The 23,436-nt window shown below is 36.3% G+C and overlaps 1 protein-coding gene across 1 annotated transcript; it reads left to right on the forward strand.

Annotated features, from left to right (window-relative positions):
• The first annotated feature begins 177 nt into the window (after positions 1 to 177).
• On the forward strand, positions 178 to 14,389 carry LOC103015181 (serine peptidase inhibitor Kazal type 6). The gene is made up of 4 exons (XM_057541840.1): positions 178 to 292; positions 3,048 to 3,070; positions 12,349 to 12,464; positions 14,344 to 14,389. The coding sequence occupies exons 1-4, from the start codon at positions 235 to 237 to the stop codon at positions 14,387 to 14,389; spliced, it is 243 nt and encodes an 80-aa protein (XP_057397823.1). The 5' UTR covers positions 178 to 234.
• Positions 14,390 to 23,436: the final 9,047 nt, after the last annotated feature.

Genomic DNA, 23,436 nt, shown 5'->3' on the forward strand with positions numbered 1-23,436 from the left:
AAATTGATGGGAAGCATAAAGCTTTTCTTTAAGTTGGTGACAGGTTCCAATAAATGCCTATATAGTACTGCATATGGTTTTAGAATGTGAGTTTATAAAGAAGGTGGAGATCCCAGCTCCCTCCATCATGTCTATATATATGTCTGAGTGTGTGTTTTAGAGCTCTGGGGAGTGTCTTGACAGAGAACCTGAGCTGGACAAAGCAGCCTTAATCCGAGTGAGCTAACTGGCACCATGAAAATATCAGGTGTCCTTCTGCTCCTCTCTCTGGCTCTTTTCTGCTTTTATTCAGGTGAGTTGTGTTTTTTTTTTTTTCCTTAAAATTAAAATCCAATACTTATATTAAACTGGAAATGACAAATGAATTTGTCCACCATATTGCAAAATCCTAACAATTTTTATATAAAAGACCAATTCTGAGAGATCATCATAATGACTGTGATGATGAAAATGGTGATGGTAATAATTACAGAAATAACTTTCATTTGTTGAACATATACTATATTCTAGGCATGTACTCAGGGCTTTTATGCATTATCTCCAATACACATAGCAAGGTATTCATATCCAAATTCCATATATAAGAAAATTGTGGCACAAACAGTTAAGAAAATTGCAAGGACTTGTAACTAGTAAGCAGAATTCGGAATTTGAATCTGGGTCTTTAGACATCACAGATGATGTCTGTTCCACAGAATTAGTATGGAGAATGGATACTTATTTTAAATATTAGCTTGGCTTTCCAAGACAAGGGAAAGCTTTCCAGTCCTCTTTATTCTTCTAATTAGGACTCAACTGAAATTGAAACAAGCAGAAAACAGGAAACTCAATTGGAGAATCCTTCAGAAAAAAGTTACTGAACCTTAGAATTCAGAAACATATATGCTATTGGTGAACTAAACAATTCTTCAAGTAGGGGAGTATCTTTGGCCACCTAAATGAGCAATAGTCATATATTCTATGAATTCAGATTGTTCAAAGGACAATTGTACTTCAGTTTGATGTTTTTCATCACATTATCATCTGTGTGAATGAACAGGGCCATTGCATCTATTTCTTTCCTTCTTTATTATTCTACTCTATGCTATTGTAGTGGGCAAAATACACACTAGAGTCTCTGGACCCAAAACCTAGGCCCATCTCATCTACCAATGTCCTGTGTCAACTAGAGAAACAGCTCAACTCTCTGAGAGATTCTCTCATTTTTAGAATCCTAGACATGACACTGAGTCCTGGGACCTTCCAGGTCTGGTGTATCATTTTCTGTGACAAAGGTAGTTGAATTTTGCTGCTATCAGAAATTTAAATGCCCAAACATGTAAAAACAACAATTTTTCAATGAGATTGAGCAGATGAAGAAGTCGTTGTTCACAGGAAACTGGTCATATTTTCATAAACAAATCCATTCAGAAATATGAAAAAAATGGATAAACGATTTCTGTGATATTATGTAGTAAGTTTGACTACTAAAGCCAAGTAACTCGAGTTACTGGCTCAGTCAACTGCTGAGATGACATAAAAATAGATTTGACTATATTAAAATCTACTTTCAAAGACTGACTCAGAAATCAACTGATAATCCTCTTATTGCTTCTCTTTAGAAAGGCTAATTGATCTATTTAATTGGGCCTGGTTGACTAATACAAACAAATACTATCAATAATACCAAAACAGGGTCCTTGATAGACATGTTGGCATTTGGGAATGCATAGTGCCCAAGAGCCTTAATGTTGAGACCAAAAGCAATGAATTTCAGTCCTGGCATTTCCATTTTATAGCTGTGTGACCTTTCTGAGTCTCATTTTCCTCATATGTAAAATGGGAATATAAAAGGACTAGCCCTAAATAGGGAAGTAAATGAGAAAATGCATGTAAAGTGCTTAACATAGTGGATGGAACATATTAAGTGTTCAAAAAATGTCTATTAATATTACTATTACTAAGTTTTAATAACAAGAGTACTAGTTGGACTCAGGCATTGTTATTTAAGCTTGCTTCCACTTTGACATTTCATACACATAAGACGTTGGGCAAAATCTCTCCTCTTCTGATCAAAGATCTGTACAGCTGAGAAATGACTGAATATTGTAACAATGAGTCTTCCCTGGTTATAAAAATCACTTGGAGTCGTTACAGAACTATAGACTTCCAGACCATATTTGGTCTTATATAATGGAATTTTTCAAGTGGTTGTCCCGGGAATCTGTATTTTTAATAATCAGTCACACCATTGCAATAAGGTTGGTAATCACTACAGTAGATGATCATTAACTTTTTTTCAAATTTAAAAGCTTTGTTCTCTCCTTATCCTTATCAAAATTCAGCAGCTCGTACCAGGATTGAAGCTAAGACTTTTATTATTTCAGGATTTTAAACTACTGTGCTAATTAGCCACAACCTAAAATCACACATACAATTTTAAAGATGCAAGACTGTATTTATGGACTTTCTTTCGGGAACTTAGAGAGATGTAGCAGGAAAAATGAGTCACAGCAAAGAAAATGAGTTTGTCCTTGCCAGTCTAAATTTGGGCCAAGTCTTTAAAGCTGAGTATAGAAAGCAGAAGAACAATTTAGGGCTCAAAGAACAAACAACAAACCCAATCCCTTCCCTCAATTGCCTGTGACAAAGTCTTTGGGGAGGGACCAAAAGCACTGAAATTTGGAATGGCAGAGTAAGAGGAAACTTTCCAACCCAACTTCTCCAAAGTGATGCCAGAAGTGATAAAATCATTCCCACAGTAAATTAGTGACTGGGCCAAGACGGTAACATGGATCTCCAGATCCTTAGACTATTTCTCTCACCCCACCCCAACCTCCAAGAAATACTACCTCATCTCAGTCCATATCCACATATCACTTTCCAAGTTTCTACTGTTCCCTAAGAGGAGAGCACGTATAAAAGAAAATAACCAAGCCATGACTTGTTGAGATGGCCAAGAACCAAGAACAAGTATCAACCTAGGCTTGGGGATTTCCTAATTTTGCAAATCCCACTTTTTGCATATTCAGAAATTACAGTGTTTGGATTTTATGCTTTTTTTTCAGGTGTCTTCAGTCAAGGAGTTCAGGTCAGTACATAATTTTATTTATCCTTCAGACCTGAGTGGTTCTTGGCTGGTACTCCCTGACCAAAGAGGTTGTCTATGGGTAAAAGAGCAAAGAAATGGACAAGCAGGCCAGATGAAGAAAAGAGCAGAAGTACTTAGTTTTCTAACTACAATATCTTTATGAGAATACTGTTTTCAGTTTAAAAGAACCTAAACACCCACTCCCAGATTTTGTTAAAGTAAAATGAATATAAATAAAAATGGAATGAACTTGTGGTAACATTCATGCTCTTTCACTGATTTCACTGTGTGATCTTAGGCAAGTTACTCAGCTTTTCTGAGCTACAATTTCCACAGCTATAGAAAAGGGATATTATTATTTACCTCATAGAATTGGACTTAAATTACATAAACTATGTGGGAGCATTTGGTAAACTATGCATAGTTACAAAAACTATGAAAGGATTAGTTATTGATCAATAATTAACAGCTTCTGAAAGAGTTAGGACAGAGGTTATTATATTCTTTTTAGAAGTAAGGCAACCAAGAGTTGACAGAAAACTTCTTTAGTGCTTTGTACTGAGTATACACAAACTGATCAATCAAACTTAAATACAACTTGGGTTAAAAATTGGAATGAACACAAATTATCTTTATTGTTTGGCTGATTTTTTCCAAATTAATCCACCAACATTTTTCCAGTTTTCTTGTTCTAACTATCAAAAAGGCAACAGAAACGAGGCATTTGTTCTGCCAATCACATCCCGTGTCCATACTGAACATTAATACTTGACTTGGCACTGGTTGTTGTTTGCCTTGCTGTGCCCAAGAAACCTTGGCATCAAAAGTTTCCAGACACTACTGCCAACTAATTGGAGTTGGCAAAGAAGTTGAAAAATATTTTCCAACCTTAATATACCTACTACATTGCATAAGACTTTTTTTTTTTCATATTTTAGCATCTCAGAAATTGGAATGTATCTTACAATGAAAGACACCTTACAATTAATTGCCTCTGTGAGTGTGTGTGTGCATGCACCTGTGTGTGTCTAATGCATGCACACATGTGTTTGTACTGGTATACATAATTGTACATTTTAAAATTGATTTCTTATGTTTAAATACATATGGTAGCACAGCCTATGCTAAATATCCAAACAAAGAAACATGAAAAGGACATGAGATCAAGCCAATACATTTTATATCCCATTAGGTAGTAAAATATGATTAAGACCATTACACATAGGTTTTTAAAATATGGAATTTAATCCTGATTTTCTCATTAACACAAAAGTCACTTCCCTTCTTTGGGCTCTCATTTCCCAGATTGTTAATGTTTCCCAGATTTTTAGTGGTTCCTAAAGTTCATTTAAAATAATCTATCTGCTTGCTTTAGGATCTCTGGGGATGCTTACTAAATATTAATATGTAGATCCTCAGGGACCATGCCAGGCTTACTGAATAATAATCCCAGGTGGGAGATTTTGAATCTGCATTCTAAGAATCTAGTGCTGGGATGCACTGACTTTGGAGTGCTCAAGTATGTTGGAGACTATACAGATGAGCTCCAATTTGAAAACTTCCTGCCTGTGTAATTTGAAGGATGTCTCTTTCCCTTCTCATTGCCTTTGTTTCCACATCTCTAAAATGAAAAGTTGGATTTAATTACCTTTAAAGCCCCTTCTGGCTTAGGTATCTGAATCAGTCTGAACCAAGCATGCCTTGCGAAGACTGCTGTCTCTTTTCCATTCAAATATAAAGGGCAGGGGCTTCCCTGGTGGCGCAGTGGTTAAGAATCCACTTGCCAATGCAGGGGACATGGGTTCGAGCCCTGGTCCGGGAAGATCCCACATGCCGCAGAGCAACTAAGCCCGTGTGCCACAACTACTGAGCCTGTGCTCTATAGCCCACGAGCCACAACTACTGAAGCCCACATGCCTAGAGCCCGTGCTCTGCAACAAGAGAAGCCACCACAATAATAAGCCCGCGTACCGCAACAAAGAGTAGCCCCGCTCGCCGCAACTAGAGAAAGCCCGCACGCAGCAATGAAGACCCAACGCAGCCAAAAATAAATAAATAAATAAATACACAAATATAAAGGGCAAAGAGGGTACCACCTTTAGGATGACATCAAGGCTACCCCTTCTCTTCTGCATGCCTGGAACGAGGGTGACAGTCCCAAAGCCAGGCAGAAAAAGTTGAAAACTAACCTTAGAAGCATGCCTGCCCAAGTTTGATCCAGCCAAGACAAAAGGAAGAATGATTTTTTCCAACACTTAAGTCAATCATTTCATGCCAATAAGTCTCTTCATTACGAAGCATCTGATGGGAGATCACAGCTAGCAGTCTAAATAAGAGATTTGTAAAAGTTTCTCATTCTTTCAAAAATATTATTTGAGCTAAACAAAAAGCATGTTCTGAGACTTTTGGAATTCATGGTCCTACAAATTCATGGTCATTTCCCTGTAAATGTAAATGACTAATATGCTACCAATTCCAAGTAGGAACATTAAATAACATAAAATAATAATAAAATAAAAATAACTTAAAAACTACAATTTACCATCACCACCCTTCATTATAGAAATTGTAGTATAATAACAAATGCTTGAAAGTCATAATCTCAGAAAAAGGATAGTCCTTTAACCTAGATAAATTTTGCTTTTAGAATCACTTACTACACTATGTTTCTTTTTCTTATTTCCCCTATCAGGCTGTGTATTTGGGAACCATATACTTAAAGAGATGTTTAAATGAATATTTCTGATTGGAATTAGCAAACCTCTCAAAAACAATAATTGACAACCATTTTCTTTTATAATAATTTTGGGGATATCTAAGTTCAGTTTTATTTGTATTTTAAGATAAATATATGGTAAATTTTAATAGTAAAACAATGCTCCATGACTAGAATATGTTTGGGGCTGTTCATTTTTCCTAATTAGCTTGAATTCACTTATAATTAATATACTGACAGAATACCTAAATACAATTTGGAGATGTTAACCAGCCTCTACAACTTAACTACAGAGGAAAACAAGGTCCTCCAGAAAGAGGACCTTGCTGAGTCAAGTTTACCAACAGCGGTAAAGCTATGCAGTCAACTCAGGACCCGACTCCATACTGAGTGAGCTTCCACAGCTCCATGCTACCTATAACCAGCAACAGAAAGCCATTGTGCAGTTCATGGGAAAGTGCTTTGAGCAGTATAATTGTCTAACAAATACACAACAGTGTTCACTAGCCTCATGTCTTAAACAAAGAATTAAAACAATAGTTTCAAGTAAGATAACCTGTCTCCACATGTTGAAGGAATTCTGAAACTTGAAGGAAATGGAGGAAAAGAGAGCAGAATTGAATGCATTGGCTCAGGTCAGAAATGTTGAGGGTGGGTATAGGTAGTAAATTTGGAATTAGTGAAGATGCTTAAGATAAAGAAATACATGAAACACTTGCAAGGGGATAGAAATGGTGATGTTTTAATCTGAGGGTAGGCTGAGGAATCTGAAGAATGGTGCTGTTATGAAAAATGGAAAAATTAGAATGTAAAACTAGTTTGGAGGGAAAAATAAAGAGTTATGTTTTGGTCATAAATGAATATTAAGTATGAATCAGATTGTTGACTAAAGGTGTCTTGTACATTTCTGACAAACAGAAACTGGAGTTTGAAATTTTGATGAAGACTCAAGAAAAAAAGTCTAGGATTCATTAGCATCATCTGGGAAAACATATGTTCTCAGAGAAAATCAAGTGTATAAAATTTTCTTGAAAATGAACATGAATACTCAGGAGGAAACTAGAAAAGACAATAAAAAGGATAGAGAAGAAATAGCTGGAGAACTGGAGTACTGACATATACAGAAATCGGGAAAGAGTTTTGAAAAGATGGGAGTGGTCAAGAGTAGCACATATAAAGAAATCATGAACATTTTATAAATAGCCAATGGATGTACCCTGAGAGATGTCATTTTTTTAGACCAGTTTTGGTAGTGTGGAAGGAGCGTGAAAACCGGGAAAGGAGAAGCCAAGTCAGGGAGGGGTTAGGAAAACTGGTACAATAAAGGAAGGGGCTGATTTAACCACATAGGTAGTAAAGGGAAGAAGAAATGAAGTCCTACATCCTTCACTGTTAGCAAAGATGACTAATTTGGGTAACAAAAATGTCACTGCATTCCAAAATATTTTAGAAGGCACAGTTCTTTGAAGAACCATAAGAGGTCAGGCTGATACTAAACTCTGGCACCCAGTGCCTGGAAGTAGTCTCTGAAAACTGGACTATCTAAGGAAATAAATGAAGGCACTTGTTAAATTCAACACCAATCTAAAATTTTTTAAAAACTGTTTTAAGCTAAGTAAAGTAGGGTAAGAAATAATGGGCTCAAAAATTCTAGAACGTGATACAATTTACATTATTAGTGCTTATAATAGTAATCTTACACATGACACTTGACACTTTACAAAGTGTTTTCATAGGATTTATCATTACAACAACCCTAGAAAACAGGCATTACCAGCCCCTTGTTAAAGATGAAGAAATTTAAACTCAGAACACTGAGTGAACAAAATAATGCAGCTAATAAGTGGGAGAAACAGAATTCAGACTTAGGTTAGTCTAATCCCATCTTCAGGATAATCCCCTAGAATTACAGAGTATTAGGGCATTTTAAGTAGGGCGGGTAGGGGTTGTCTTTCAGCTCTCCTAGGTCTCCCAAATGCCTCATGGAGGACACTTTAAAGGAGAAAAGCTAACCCTATTGTCACCCTTTGTCTAGACCTGCTTCAACTTGGACTGAGAAGCCAATTGCTTGGATTCCATTTAAAGGAGTCTAAAATAAAAATACAAAAGAGGAGAGAAAATTTAAGCAGAGGAATGACACGACACTCCAAATCAGCCTACTTCTTTTTGGTTCTGAGAGATGTGGGCTCTTTCTAGTCTCAACTCTGACATTCCTCTGCCTCACTCTTTGCCTCACAAAAGGGATTTCTGGCTGGCTCTACAAAGGCATTCTTAACCTCCCCCAACCTCTGAGGCTCTCAGAGAGTGGTCCTTTTCTGCCCTCGGTCACCAAGCTAAAAATTTTCACACAGTGAGTGAAGTGGATCCTTTAGACATGAAGGAGGATGCATTTGGGCAATAGTTCTTGTTCTCCCACCCAACTGCAGAACTAAGGACCTAGCTTTATTTAAGCTACTCCACCGGAAGAAGTCACAGCTAAATCTTGGGTTATCAAAGCTGGAGCATCATTTGAGTTTATCTAGTCAGATGGTACTTAGCACGTGCTACGAGTTACACAGCCTTTCAGAATGTGATGAGACATACAGTCAGGGCAGGCCTACAATGAGCAACTTATTTTCTACACTCCTCCTCCAGGACTATTTCAAATATTCCACACTGACTTTCTACAACTCTCAGGTGACCCCATTTGATCCTTATAAAAACCCTGGGAATGAGACATGGCAGCTGTGTTTTCTGGTTCTGGGGTTTTAATTTTTTGGTTAAGAAAACTGAGGGGCAGATATTGAGTACTTTGTCCAAGATAACACAACTGGCCAATGGCAAATGGCAGAACAAGTTCTATAATATGATTCCTGAGCTTACTTCAGGGATCATGAAAGGCCACTGCAATTTACAGGTATGTAGGTTTGTATCTATGCTAAGGAGGTTTGTTCGTATACCGTTTGGTTGATTAGGTTTTATTCGCCGAAATCCTTTGCTTTTCCTAGTCTCATTCCCACGGGGCAGTGGAAGGGGCAAGTGGGTTTGGGGAGGCGGCTGGGTTCTAGAAATTCTCAAAGAGAAGACCCTCCCCAAGTGCCACTTCCATATCTGCTTTCTAAAGGACAAAAGGTGCTGCATCATAAGATGAGAGGGCCAGCTGCCAGGGAAAGGGTGGCTTAAGGAGGCGTCTCTTTAATGTAAGAGACTTTCTTTTTTTCTTTTCCTTACCTGCCCTGAGAGGCCACCTCCGGTATCTTCCCCGTAAGCGTCTTTGCCGTAAACATCTTTGCCCCGGGTGTTTTAGCCTTGGGTAACTAATTAGCCGTAAGGCAACTTTGCCGTAAAAGATAAACAGGTTGATCGTTCGGGTTGATGATTCAGTTTCCACTGGTAGACAGTTTGGTTTCATTTATCCATTGATTCAGTACTCCAATTTTTATATTACATAAATCTTAGCCCTCATACTCTAGACAGTGAGGAGCCCACTGGCAGTCTTAAAATAGTGGATGATGAAAACTACACATATGGGCTTGATAGAAAACATGGTGATGATACTTACTTGACAATATACCAGGAACAAACAACAGTGTAGAAGCTTTTACAAGGCAATTCAAAGCTTAGTTGCAAATGTGCATCCTAGTATTTGGAAAACAATACCTCTGTTAATGAAGGCAGAAATTTTAGCAAACAAGAAACAGTGCGATGCCAAACGCGAGGAGACGAATCAAGCAAAAAAAGATATAATACTATGAAAAAAAAAAAGATATAATACTATGAACTAAAGACGTTGATGGCAAATGCTTAGGTACAACCCACAAAATTAAATTAGGTATTTGTGCAATATGGCCCTGAATTTGCACACATTTTAAATGAATTCAAACATGCTGTATTTTGCAATAAAGTCTTTTTAATTTTGCTATGAAAAGTAAATTCCATTATATCCTCATTAATGTCCTTCTTTTATTTTTAGTAATTTTATCTTTTACAGCAAAATTGCCTTACGGTCAACTAGCTATCAGTGAAAGTGTTTGTGGCAAGAATGCTTGTGGCAAAGATGCTTACAGAAAAGAAGTTTATCGTGAAAATATTTACCTAGAACCTGTAGAGACACACATATCTCTGACTGAGATGCCCTTTTCTCAGCTTCCACATTGCCTGTATTTGTCCCACTACGGCATTTACGACACGTTGTGCTGAAATTATTTGTCCCTCTGTTTCCCTAATGCAGGTAAGCTGGTGAGCTTATTGAGATATTTATAACCACTTCCTCTTTGTATCACTAGCACCCAGAACTGTGTTTTCAAAATACTATCAATAATTACCCATTAGCTCTTTGTGAATTAAAGGAAAATATCTATGATGGTTCTGTGGTTTAAAGAATTTTCTTGACTCAAGCACACAATTGCAAATGTGTATATTAATGACATAAATACAAAATGCATTAGCTTTTGAAAAAAATACATTCTATGGTTTATAATATCCTAAAGATTTTCCAGCTTTTATTTTCTATTTGGAGACCTAAAGAAAAGATTACTCTCCTGGAAGTGGTATGAGAGGATGGAGTTATCTGTAAGAGCAGAGGAGAAAGTGGGCCTGTAGGTAGGACTGTAAGAAGCCTAGGTGTCTCCTGTCTGACCGCGTGCTCAGAAAATCTCTGGTTAGCACCATACTACCCAATCTTAATAGTACAAGATGCCAAATTTCAACAAAAAGTGTATATTTAAGAGTCTCAGGTACCTTAAATCTGATATATGTGATAATATTTTTAAACTCACTTGTATAGCTCTTTTGCTGGGCATTTTCTCATGCAAACCTTCAGAGGGTTTTATCAGTATATAATGGTTTGCTAATACTTTAAACAAATGGTTCCTCTTACCTATGCCCATACAGTCCCCTAGTAAGGTATTTTAATAACGCCTATGTGGCCTGACTATAAGCATGGTCAAGGGTATACCATGACAGTTGGTCTTTATTTCTCTCTATGAGGATGTGTTGGAAATCAACCATAGTATATACTGCTGGAAATTCTGGGTCAGCTATGAGGAGTATGTGCAAGCACTGGTCTCAATGCTTCTGGTTGTGTGGCCCTAGTAAGCCACTTAATTTCCTGAGGATCAATTATACATATTGGATAGGGCTTCCCTGGTGGCACAGTGGTTAGGAATCCGCCTGCCAATACAGGGGACAAGGGTTCGAGCCCTGGTCCGGGAAGATCCCACATTGCCGCGGAGCAACTGGGCCTGTGCGTCACAACTACTGAGCCTGTGCTCTAGAGCCCACAAGCCACAACTGCTGAGCCCACGTGCCACAACTACTGAGGCCTGCGCACCTAGAGCCCTTGCTACGCAACAAGAGAAGCCACCGCAGTGAGAAGCCCATGCACCGCAACGAAGGATAGCCCCCACTCGCTGCAACTAGAGAAAGGCCGTGTGCAGCAACGAAGACCCAATGCAGCCAAAAATAAATAAATAATTTCTTTAAAAAATTATACATATTAGCTAATATGTATAATATTGTTCAGTGTGCATCTCAGGGTTATTGTGAGACCACTGAATTGATCCATATGAGAATAGTTTGGAGATTATGAAGCAATTAATAAACATAAGACAGTATTATTTTAATGGAACTGTGATGGGGTAAAGTATGGTCCCTCTATTCATGTTTAAATGTCACTTCATTCAACATAGCTGCCATCTGAAGGAGTTCAGTTCTACCTACTGCATATTGCCTGTACCCTGGAATAAAATGGCTCAAATATTATTTGCATGCCAGATATTGACTCAATTGACACTGAATTGAAAAGGATCTTGAAACTTCAGATTACTTCTGAGAGACCACTAGAACCGAGGGGATATATTAGTAGCATAAGCTCTATCATTCCTTCTATAGAGCCCTTGATGATATTAATCAGTCATGGTGTGTGTTCTCACCAAGGCTTGATGCAACCACAGAATCCTTCAAAACAGAGCAGTTTAGGGCAGCCATTACTCAGTTATTGTAGTAGGCACAAAAGTTCAAATTCTACAAACAGACTCTGGGACAGAGTAAATTAACATAATGACATGGGAATTTTGTTTTCAAGAGTTAATATATGGATGTAGCAGCCACAGGGAAAACTAACAAGCGAACAGATAACATCTGGGAGCTCCTAGCAGTGATCTTTAAAGCAATGCAGAAGGAGTGCTACTGGAGTTACATTAATACAGTTTAAAAAAAAAAATGCCATTTAAAGACCAAAATCTACTCTCAGTTGGAACAATTTAGTGTTGGAGCAAAAAGTCATACCTATAGCATTTGCCTTACTTCTTCTGTAAAAAGTAAACATCTGCCTTACATCATTATCTTACTCCTGAATACAATAATTACAGCCATGTATTTCCTATTTCTTAAAAAGTCTTAATTATGTTTAATATACTCTAGTTAGAAAAGGAAAGTGATTTTCTATTTCAGGAAACTTTACATCACAACTACATACAATACTATAGCTAATTCTAAGTTTGCTGTCCAAAGCTTCTGTTCTGAGGGACAGTCCCTTAGATAGAATGCACTAATATCAATGTCAGTGTGTTTACTTTGCTAGATTGACTGTGGTGAGTTCCAGGACCCCAAGGTCCACTGCACTCGAGAATCTAATCCCCACTGTGGTTCTGATGGCCGGACATATGGCAATAAATGTACCTTCTGTAAGGCAGTGGTGTAAGTATCATACTCACCAAAACTTCCTTGCAAACACAAACTTCCAAAATAAGACTATGACACTTTCCTTGAGATATTCTAGAAAGTTCTATTCATACCCACCCATAGAAACTGAAGAAATAAGCTTCAGGCAAATGGGTTGAAAACATATGGGTCTGTGACACAAATGAACCTATCTATGAAACAGAAATAGAATCACAGACATAGAGAATAGACTGGTGGTTGCCAAGGGGGAGGGGGTGGGAGAGGTTTGGATTGGGAGTTTGGGATTAGCACATGCAAACTAGTATATACAGAATGGATAAACAACAAGGTCCTACTGTATAGCACAGGGAACTCTAGTCAATATCCTGTGATAAACTATAATGAGAAAGAATATGAAAAAGAATGTATGTATATGTATAACTGAGTCACTTTGCTGTACAGCAGTAATTAACACAACACTGTAAATCAACTATACTTCAATTTAAAAATTTTTTAAAAAAGAAAACATATGGGTCAAAAACAAACCAAAAAAATTATCTAAATTATTTGAAAACATAAATAGTTAGTTTACTTTGTTATTATTAAATTTGACTCAGGAAAATTATTTTAAAAATTTATACATCTTTAAGAATTTTGACACAGTTTCTTATTTTTTCCTTTATTTCTAATTAAAATTTCAATAATTTTCATTCAGTTATGTTTGTTGTTATTATTAATAATTTTGGAAAAGATGAAAGAAATTTTTAAAAGTGCAGTCAAGTTTGAAAATTCATCAAAATCAAAAACATGAAAAACTTGTGAGAAAATTTATCAAAAAAAATATTACTTTATCCAAATTATTTTCAGACATTTCATTTTATCACAAATTATATGTTGCTAAGGAACCAAGTCCCATTCATTCTTCTCTTTTAGTCTGATGAAAAGAGCCTTTTAATAAAGAATAGAGGAGAGGATTATCCCTTATTATCCAGACATTCAAACTTTACAGATAGTATACTAGAAAGATCCTATCAAGGGCCAATATTTACTGAATTTACATGTTTATAAGAAAGAACAGGTGCTGTAGATTTTAGCCAATTGACTGTGAGATTCCTGATTAAATATAATTTATAATTAATAAAAATTTATTCAATCAGTCAATCTTTTGGTCTGATTGCTCTAAAAGCAAGGGGGTTTAACCCAGATAAAAGTTACCTCACTTCCTCTATCACTGTCATCATTTTCTTGTATTAGAGTTTCTTCTATGAATGCCTTAATTTCCCTTAATTTAGCCATAAAATTCCTAAACACAGGGATTATATAAATCCCTATCAATAATAACAGGGCTAAGCACATAGAATGAGATAAATAAATATTGAATCAATGCATAGTACATTTGTGCCTATGTTTCTATATAACATATCTGAAAAATCAATACCAAAATCTTCCCAGGAAAAGTGCAGTAGGGTAAGGTGAGATTTGATTTAATGGTCCCATATTGCTGAGAAGGCCTGAATATATGTCTGCTATAAAATGCCAAATATCTGAATATTTGGTTCAACTTCTTACATCTTCTATCAGGTTAGAACTATGACAGTATAGTCTCCTTGCCATTATATCTCCTGTCACTTTTACCTTTTCTAGTTGTATACATATTTATTCTCAGATAATGAACAGTTAAAACCAAAAAGTCTAAACCCTAGTAAAACGCTGAAGTTTGTTAAGATTCAGGCTTTCTGCAATTAGGCAGATGTTACCTCTGAGTGCATTTAAATAACCCCTGCCTAATCATAGACATGGATACCTGTAAAGCAAATGATTACATGGACTATGGCAGAGTTAAACCTTTTTCCAACCTCTGTGAGGGATACTAATGATATTGCACTGAGCATACATTTGTCTTTCTTTTTTGTAGGAAAAGTGGTGGGAAGCTCTACCTAAAGCACCATGGAAAATGCTGAATCAGAACCAGCGTTTTCTGCTGACTTGCCAGCTCCCTCATCCTTCTTTTCTTGCCTCTGCTCTTACTTTTCTCTAGTGAATCCCTTCAATTTATAAAGACACACTTTCTACTCTACCTTGAGCTTGGGGAGTTCAATATATATTTCCCTTGATTTGCTTGTCAATAAAGTAAATTCTGTAGAAGTACTGTTTGTTTTTACTTTGTGATCAAGAAAACATACAGATACAATATGGAATACTGACCTGGCGTAAACCTGGATAAAAAGACCTGTTTTTCTGATCAAAATCAACCATGCAGTCACTGTGGGATCTTAGGAAAATCCCTCCTCCCTCTCTTATTCTTGGAATTTCAATGTGAATAATGAAGGATTTTTAACAAAATGACCATATGTTTATAATTATTTTACAATATCTACCATTTAAGTCTTAGATCATGAATTATAGTTTCTTCCCAGTTTCAGGAAGAGTATTTTATATAAAAATAAAACATTTATCCTCTCTGGACCATAGTTTTCTTACCTCTATGGAATGATGGATTACATTACTACGTAATAGACATTACATAAAGACACGCTTTATTTGGTTTCCCAGCAACATCGAAGGGTCTAACAGTTAGAAAGAAGGGAATATATATTCTATGAATAATGAATAGATGCAAAGTTTCTAAAAGTGTGCACATTAAAGAATGTAGTTAATGGATCTTAATCATGGAATGAGAGAACTGGATGAAATGTGAGAAATCTTAAGGCCCAGAGAAAGCTTACTTATACTGCCAAAGAAAAAAGCTCCAGTTAGTAGAAAAGTCAAGGTTAAAACATAGCTCTTTTGATAATTAGCTCAGTCTCCACGTAGCTGGCTCAATCCTAGGTAAACAAGTTGAATATACAAATATCTCATTCTTAGCCATCCAGTTGGAAGTATTGAAAAATCTCCCTTTGAGTACTCTAATTCAGTAAAGCATGTATTTACAAATAACATCTTCCTGGGTGAACTCACACAGAAGACCTCTCTAGATGCATTTTCTAGGTGATCATCCTTCTGCCAGCAAACATTTACTGGGTGCCTACTCTGAAGTAGGCTCTGTTCTCCATGCTTAGAATACAGTGACGGACAGGGGTGAGAAAGGAAAATAAAATCCCTATCTTAATGAAGTTTACATTCCAGGAAGGGGAAATAGACCAAAAAAACCCCATAATAATAACATAGTAATACTTAAGGCCAATTGCAATTCTAAGTCAGATGGTTAGAAGAGTCCTAACTAGGAAGACATGGAGATGAGGGAGTTAGCCAAAAAACTTCTTGTAGAACAGCAAACGAAGAAGCTAGAACACAGTCCTTAAGGCTGAAGCACACCTGATTTGTTCAAGGTTCAGCAAGGAATCCATGGTGATTGAAGAGGAGTGAGTGTGTGGGCAAATTACAGGTGATAAGGTCAGAGAGGCATGAGCCCAAATCATGAAAGATTTTGTAGTCATTGCTAAGATTTTTTCTTTTATTCTTATGTATAAAAGTGTGTTAACTATAGATATTATGTTTCTGTTTGTAAAATCTCAATTATATTTTATGCACATAGATGTTACTCTTTATGTATATAATTGAAAAGGGCCTAACCAAACTGGGGGATGCATTTGATATTTAGGTAAAGAGGCTGGGAGTGGATTAGGTTGTGCTAGGGAAAATAAATATCTTCTCCTCTGTCAACTGTGGCATTTGTACTCTTCCATGCTTAAAGGTTATTCCCCTTGCTGAAGAAAAATAACCACATAATACATAATTAGGATAAGGTGATTCTAAGAGGGTGGATCTTTGAATTGTACTGACCAGAATGTGAGTCATGACTCTGACATAAGGTATGTGTTTTTGAACACGTCATCTGACTTCTTTGTATTGTGATTTACTCATCTGTAAAATGGGGATACTAGTCTTTACCTCCAAAATGTACTGTGAAAATTAAGAAAATGATGCATGTAAGCACTTAGTCTCTGATATGTAACAAGAGCTCAAACATCAGTAACTTTTATTATTATATTCTGTCCTCAATTTCAGCATTATATTGTCTTTATAAAGCACTGGTCAGGACATCTTTGCTCTTTTTCTCAGTATTTACATAGTTTTTAAAATGTCTATCTTCTGTTCATTTAACATTTTTGCAAATTCACATGAGGTGTTTTTTTTCTGTCAATTTTATCTGTGTACTAAATTCCCTGCTCATTAGAGAAATTAAGCCCTTTTCTCCTCTTTAGTTTCTACTCCCTGAAGTTATTTAGCTACTCGAACATCAACACGTAGAGTGCTGTGTGTATTTTGATAACTGACTCACGTCACATTTTTGGAAGTACTACCTCTCTACGTGGCTCACTCCTCCTTTCTCCTATTGGAACTTTCACCTCCAGCCAGGCCAGATTCCTGTCAGCTGTCCACACAAAAATTACATTTCTACCACTTCGCCTTCTCCTGCCTGAAATGCCTCTTGTGCCACCTTCTGTCACTCTGCCTGCCTTTCTCCCTCATACAAATCTTGTATCTACATCTTAAGACTACTATTTATTTGCAGGCTTATTTCCAGTGCCATAATTGAGTAAGTGAGCAAAATACTATCTCTTGTGTAGTTCTGAGCTAGTCTTTGGGTATGAAAGGGAAGCATATAAAAAGCAAACCACAGAAGACCAGCAATCATATACTTCTTAGAAGAAGCAAGTCATATATAAAAATCAATACTCAAAATACAGGAGTTTGGGTTCAAGGATTTATACATTTGTCAAACCTCAGTGAATGTACACTAAAGATTTATGCATATCATAGTTTGCAAATTTTACATCAAAAGAAAAGGGTGTAAACATGTAGTGTAGTCTTAGCTATAACATGCATAGTGAAGTTCTCAGAGGGAAGGGTACTGATATCTGCAATTTACTTTGAATTGCATCAAAGATGGATTAATGAATAGATAAATGGATCAATATGGGATGAAACAAGTATAGTAAAATACTAATGGTTCAATCTAGAAGGTGGGTTTACAGGGGTTCACTGTAAAATTATTTTAACATTGTTGTATGTTTAAAACTTTTCCTTAAAAGTGTTTTCTTAATGATTTTTTAAAACACACAAACTCTGCCAACAGGAGCAGATACTGATAATTCTGTTTATGTTCCTCATTGTTGTGATATCCAGGAAGGAACACAATGTTTCAAGTATAGTTTGTACTCTTCAAAGCATAAAAAAAACCAATTTATTTGACCTGAACACCCATATCTATCATTATACCTTCAGATGACAATGGGAACATTGTCAAAACTGGGTCATAATAAACTTATAACCACTAACTATCCTCAGGCATGTTTTTTTTTTTTTTCCACACCAACTGTTGCCAAGTCACATCCTTCTCAGCTCTTCCCCGTTTACTGGTTTTTTGGAGTGAAATTCCTTGCAAATATAACATGGTGTGTCAGTGATTAGGCTTAAGTGAAGGGGGCTTGTCTGGGGGTTTTTCTGTGCCAATGTAAAGTTTCTAGAAGTGGACACACACAAACTCACTCACACACACACTCTAAAATGAAAAGGGGAACAAGAGGGGAAAAAAAGGCTAGAGAAAATAGTAACTAAGATAAAGTCTGAAATAATTCACCACTAATAAGTTTAACCAACTATATACTATTTCCCATGGTCACTGTGATAAGCCCACAAACATTATCATATTAAAATTTAGCAATAGTTGTGAAGTTATAGTCCCATTTTATAAAAGAGAAGCCTGAGGTAGAGAGATATAAATGATTTGGCCATGATCCTATAGTCAGTGTGTTTCAGAATCTGGATTTACTCAACATGGTTATGCCAACCCCATGTTCCTAAACTACCTTTCACATAATCATAGTAATTTGAGTGACTTGGATATAAGTGTTAAATTAGAGGGATTGTATCGTATATATTTGGAGACATCAGAAATGGAAGTAGTCGTAATTCAACAAAGGCTTAAGCAAATATGTAAAGAGTGTGGCATACATCTTCCAGAATTCCTAATATGTGAACAATTATGTTAATTTTGTGATGGGCCTAAAGCTCTAGCCTGAGAAGGCCTGGTTCAAAAGGGCTACTAACCCTAAAATAGGCATTTAGTGAAATGTTCCCTGTCTCTCTCAAACTTTCCTTTCTTCTTTCCCAGTGCTGGTATTTGTGACTTTACAGAATTTTGGCTCATTACAGTTCTGCAGTTTGACTTAAGGGAAAATAAGCTGAACAGATTTTTCCTTCTTTAGTTTGAAAAGATTTAGACCTAAACTAACAAAAAAAATGTGTCCTTGTAGGCCAAGTTTACCTCACTACAGCTACCCTTTAGATTTGATAAGATGTGTATAGTAAAGGAATGAACATAAGAAAGCACAATTCCATAAGTTTTGGTATATTGTGTTCCCAATTTCATTTGTCTCAAGTTTTCCCCCCTTTTGATTTCTCCTTTGACCCATTGGTTTTTGGGGAATGTGTTGTTTAATTTCCACATATTTGTGAGGTTTCCAGTTTTCCTCCTATTGATTTCCACTTCAGTACTATTGTGATTGGAAAAGATATTTGATATGATTTCAATTTTTGTAAGTTTGTTAAGACTTTTTGTGTGGCCTAACATATGATCTATGCTGGAGAATGTTCTTGGTGCACTTGAGAAGAATGCGTATTCTGCTGTTGTTGGATGGAATGTTCTGTTTCATCTGGTCCATCTGGTGTACACTGTAGTTCAAATCAAATGTTTCTTATTGATTTTCTGCCTGGATGATATTTTGTTGAAAGTAGGATACTGAAGTCCTCTACTATTATTATACTGCTCTCTATTTCTCCTTACAGTTCTGCTAAAATTTACTTTATATATTTAGATGCTCCAATGTTGGGTGCATATATATTTACAATTGTTATAGCCTCTTGATGAATTGACCCCTTTATCATTAAATAATGACCTTCTTTATCTCTTGTTAAAACCTTAATGAAAGATATTGAAGAAGACACAAATAAGTGGAAAGATATCCTGTGTTCATGGACTGGAAGAATTAATATTGTTAAAATGTCCATACTACGCAAACTATTCTACAGATTCAATGCACTCTCTATAAAAATTCCAATGGCATTTTTTACAGAAATAGAAAAATTAATCCTAAAATTCATATGGAACCACAAAAGACCCTGAAGGATTAGAGCAATCTTGAGAAAGAACAAAGCTATAGACACCACACTACCAGATTTCAAATTTTATTATAAAGCTATAGTAATCAAAGTGGTATGGTACTGGCATAAAAATGGACACATATAGACCAATGAAACAGAATAGAGAACCCAGAAATAAACTCACATGTATATGATCAACTAATCTTCAACAAAGGCACCAAGAATACACAATGGTAAAGGATAGTCTCTTCAATAAATGGTATTGGGAAAACTGGATATCCACATGCAAAAGAATGAAATTGGACACTCATCTAATACCATATACAAAAATCAAGTTGACATGGATTAAAGACTTAAAAACAGTACCCAAAGTTTTAAAACTCCTAAAACAAAAATAGGGAAAAATCTCCTTGACGTTGGCCTTGACAATGATATTTTGGATATGACACCAAAAGCACAGGCAACAAAAGCAAAACTAAACAAGTAGGACTACATCACAGTAAAAAAAAAAAAGTTAACAAAAGTGAAAAGGTAATCCATAGAATGGTAGAAAATATTTGTAAATCATATATCTGATAAGAGGTTAATATCTAAAATATATAAGGAGGGTTTCCATGGTAGCACAGTGGTTAAGAATCCGCCTGCCAATGCAGAGGACACAGATTCGTGCCCTGGTCCAGGAAGATCCCACATGCCGTGGAGCAACTAAGCCCATGAGCCACAACTACTGAGCCTGCGCTCTAGAGCCCATGAGACACAACTAATGAAGCCCGTGTGCCACAACTACTGAGGCCTGCGCGCCTAGAGCCCTTGCTCCACAACAAGAGAAGCCACCGCAATGAGAAGCCTGTGCACCGCAACGAAGAGTAGCCCCTGCTCGCCACAACTAGAGAAAGCCCATGCACAGCAATGAAGACCCAATGCAGCCAAAAATAAATAAATAAATTTATTTTAAAAAATTAAAAAAATAATAAAATAAAATATATAAGGAACTCATATAACTAAAAAAAACAATCTGATTAAATAATGGGTAGAAGAACTGAACAGACAGTTCTCCAAAGAAGACATACAAATGGCCAGCAGGTACATGAAAAGTGCTCAACATCACTAACCATCTTAAAAAATGCAAATCAAAACCACAGAGAGCTATCACCTCACACGGTTAGGATGGTCGTCATGAAAAATTCAAAAGGGAACAACACTCTGACATAAATCTCAGCAATATCTTTTTTGATCCATCTCCTACAGTAATGGAAATCAAAAAAATAAACAAAGGGGACCTAACTAAGCTCAAAATCTTTTGCACAGCAAAGGAAACCATAAACAAAACAAAAAGACAACCCACAGAATGGGAGGAAATATTTGCAAATGATGCGACCAACAAGGATTAATCTCCAAAATTTAGAAACAGCTCATGTAGCTCAATATAAAAAACAAACAAACCAATCAAAAAATGGGCAGAAGACCTAAATAGACATTTCTTCAAAGAAGACATACAGATAGCCAAGAGGCACAAGAAAACATGCTCAATATTGCTAATTATTAGAGAAATGCAAATCGCAATAACCAAAACATGGAAACAACCTAAATGTTCATTGACAGATGAATGGATAAAGATGTGGTACATAAATACAACGGAGTACTACCCAGCCATTAAAAAGAATGAAACAATGCCATTTGCAGCAACGTGGATGGACCTGGAGATTATCATACTAAGTGAAGTAAATCAGACAGAGAAAGACAAATATCATATGATATCACTTATATGCAGTAGCTGAAAACAAAAATGATACAGATGAACTTATTTACAAAATGGAAAGAGACTCACAGCCTTAAAAAACAAACTTCAGGTTACCAAAGGGGAAAGGTGAGGGGGAGGGATAAATTGAGAGTTTGGGATTGACATATGCATACTACTATATTTAAAATAGATAACCAACAAGGACCTACTGTACAGCACAGGGAACTCTGCTCAATATTCTGTAATAACCTAAATGGGAAAAGAATTTGAAAAAGAATAGATACATGTATATGTATAACTGAATCACTTTGCTGTACATCTGAAACTAGCACAACGTTGTAAATCAACTATAGTCCAATATAAAATAGTTTTCTTAAAAAAAGGGAACAAGTGTTGGCAAAAAGGGAAACTTGTACACCGTTGGTAGATTATAAATTGGTACAGTCATTATGGAAAACAGCAAGGAAATTCCTCAAAAAATTATAAATAGAACTACTGTGTGATTCATCCACCCCACTTCTGCATATATATCCTAAGGAAATGAAACTGGATCTCAAGAGATATCTGTGCTCCCATGTTCATTGCAGTTTTATTCAGAATAGCCAAGATATGGAAACAACTTAAGTGGCCATTGACAGATAAATAGATAAAGAAATTTTGGTATATATTGTTAAAAGATAAACTGAGGCACATTAAAATTTACAAGAGTTTATTTGGGCAAACATCCATTCAAATCAGCCAGTGCCAAACTGAAAGTGGTTAGGAGTGCTCTGCTGACAAGCTAGGGGAAAGGCTTTAAAGAGAAGATGTGGAAGTAAAGCAAAGAATTATTTGATTAGCTGTAGCTTAAGTGGTTGTCTTATTTGGGAAAGCCTAGTTGGTGGCTGGTAATTAGTCGTTCTTAAGTTTTGTTTTCTTGGATTCGAGTGCACTGACTCTAGCTTAGTTTGGGTTTGCTTACTACATAGCTACTAAGTCATTAGAGCCTCCTCAGTCTAATGGTCTCCTTGTTTAATTAACAATATATACAATTGAATATTATTCAACCAAAAAAACAAAGAAGAAAATCCTGCCATTTGTGACAAGAAGAATGAACCTATAGAACATTATGCTAACTGTAGTAGCCAGACACAGAAAGATAAATATTGCATGATCTCATTTACACATGTGGAATCTAAAAAGGTCAAATTAACAGAACTAGAGAGAAGAATGGTCGTTGCCTAGGGTTGGGTGGGTGGAGAAAGGGTACAAACTTTCAATTATAAGGTGAATCAGTGGTGGAGCTCTATTGTACAGTATGGTGACTAAAGTTAATAATCCAGTATTGAAAAAGTATGTAAGATCATCTCCTGAGAAAGGGAAGCGGTAGTGGGAGAAGGGAACCACGCAATTGTCAGGTCAGAGCAACCATGGCAGTTACCTGAATTATTTTATTTTTCATAGGAACAATTTGACTTAATAAATACCATCATCAAGTTGCCATTACACAGAAAACTATCTGCTCATCCAATAAAATCTCACTCATTTTGTGGTAATAATCTTGTTAGATGTGCAATGCTTTTGGAAACTGTTTTATAGACAGTTTAAGCAGACGTCATTAAATACTTTCTCCTGAGTCTTTAAAGAGGCACTGAGTCCCTCCTACAGATGTCATAACTATAGGTTAATTTCTGGGACTTACTGAAAACCTTCATACTCTTTTATGTAAGTGAAACCGGCAGACTCTCATAAACATATCACTGGGTACCATTTCATTTCTAACGTTCTCAGGAACCCAAGCTTTTTGTTCCCTAGATCCTAGAATCTGGGAAGAAACTTGCATCTACCTGTTAATAAGTTCTTTACATGCCTGGTTTGAAGGAAACTGTTGAACCATGCTGCCTAGGTGAGAAGTGCAATACTGCACACTACACACACTACAAGGGAAGCCCTGTTTGATAGAAATGTGTAGGCCAGTAGACAAAGTAAAACAAAAAGATGACAAAAGGGAATAATCATTCTTTTTCCTGAATTTCCGTCTTTGCTCCTCTAGCTCAAAGGTTATCTCTTCACTGGGGGCCTTGACCACCTTAGTCCTCACTATCAACCTTATCTGTATTAGCAATCACTCTGTCTGTGCTCTTGGTACATCTGTTCTACAAGTAGTTTGTCAGTCTATTT

This window comes from Balaenoptera acutorostrata, chromosome 2 (assembly GCF_949987535.1).
Source record: "Balaenoptera acutorostrata chromosome 2, mBalAcu1.1, whole genome shotgun sequence".
In the NCBI taxonomy this organism is placed as follows: domain Eukaryota; kingdom Metazoa; phylum Chordata; class Mammalia; order Artiodactyla; family Balaenopteridae; genus Balaenoptera; species Balaenoptera acutorostrata.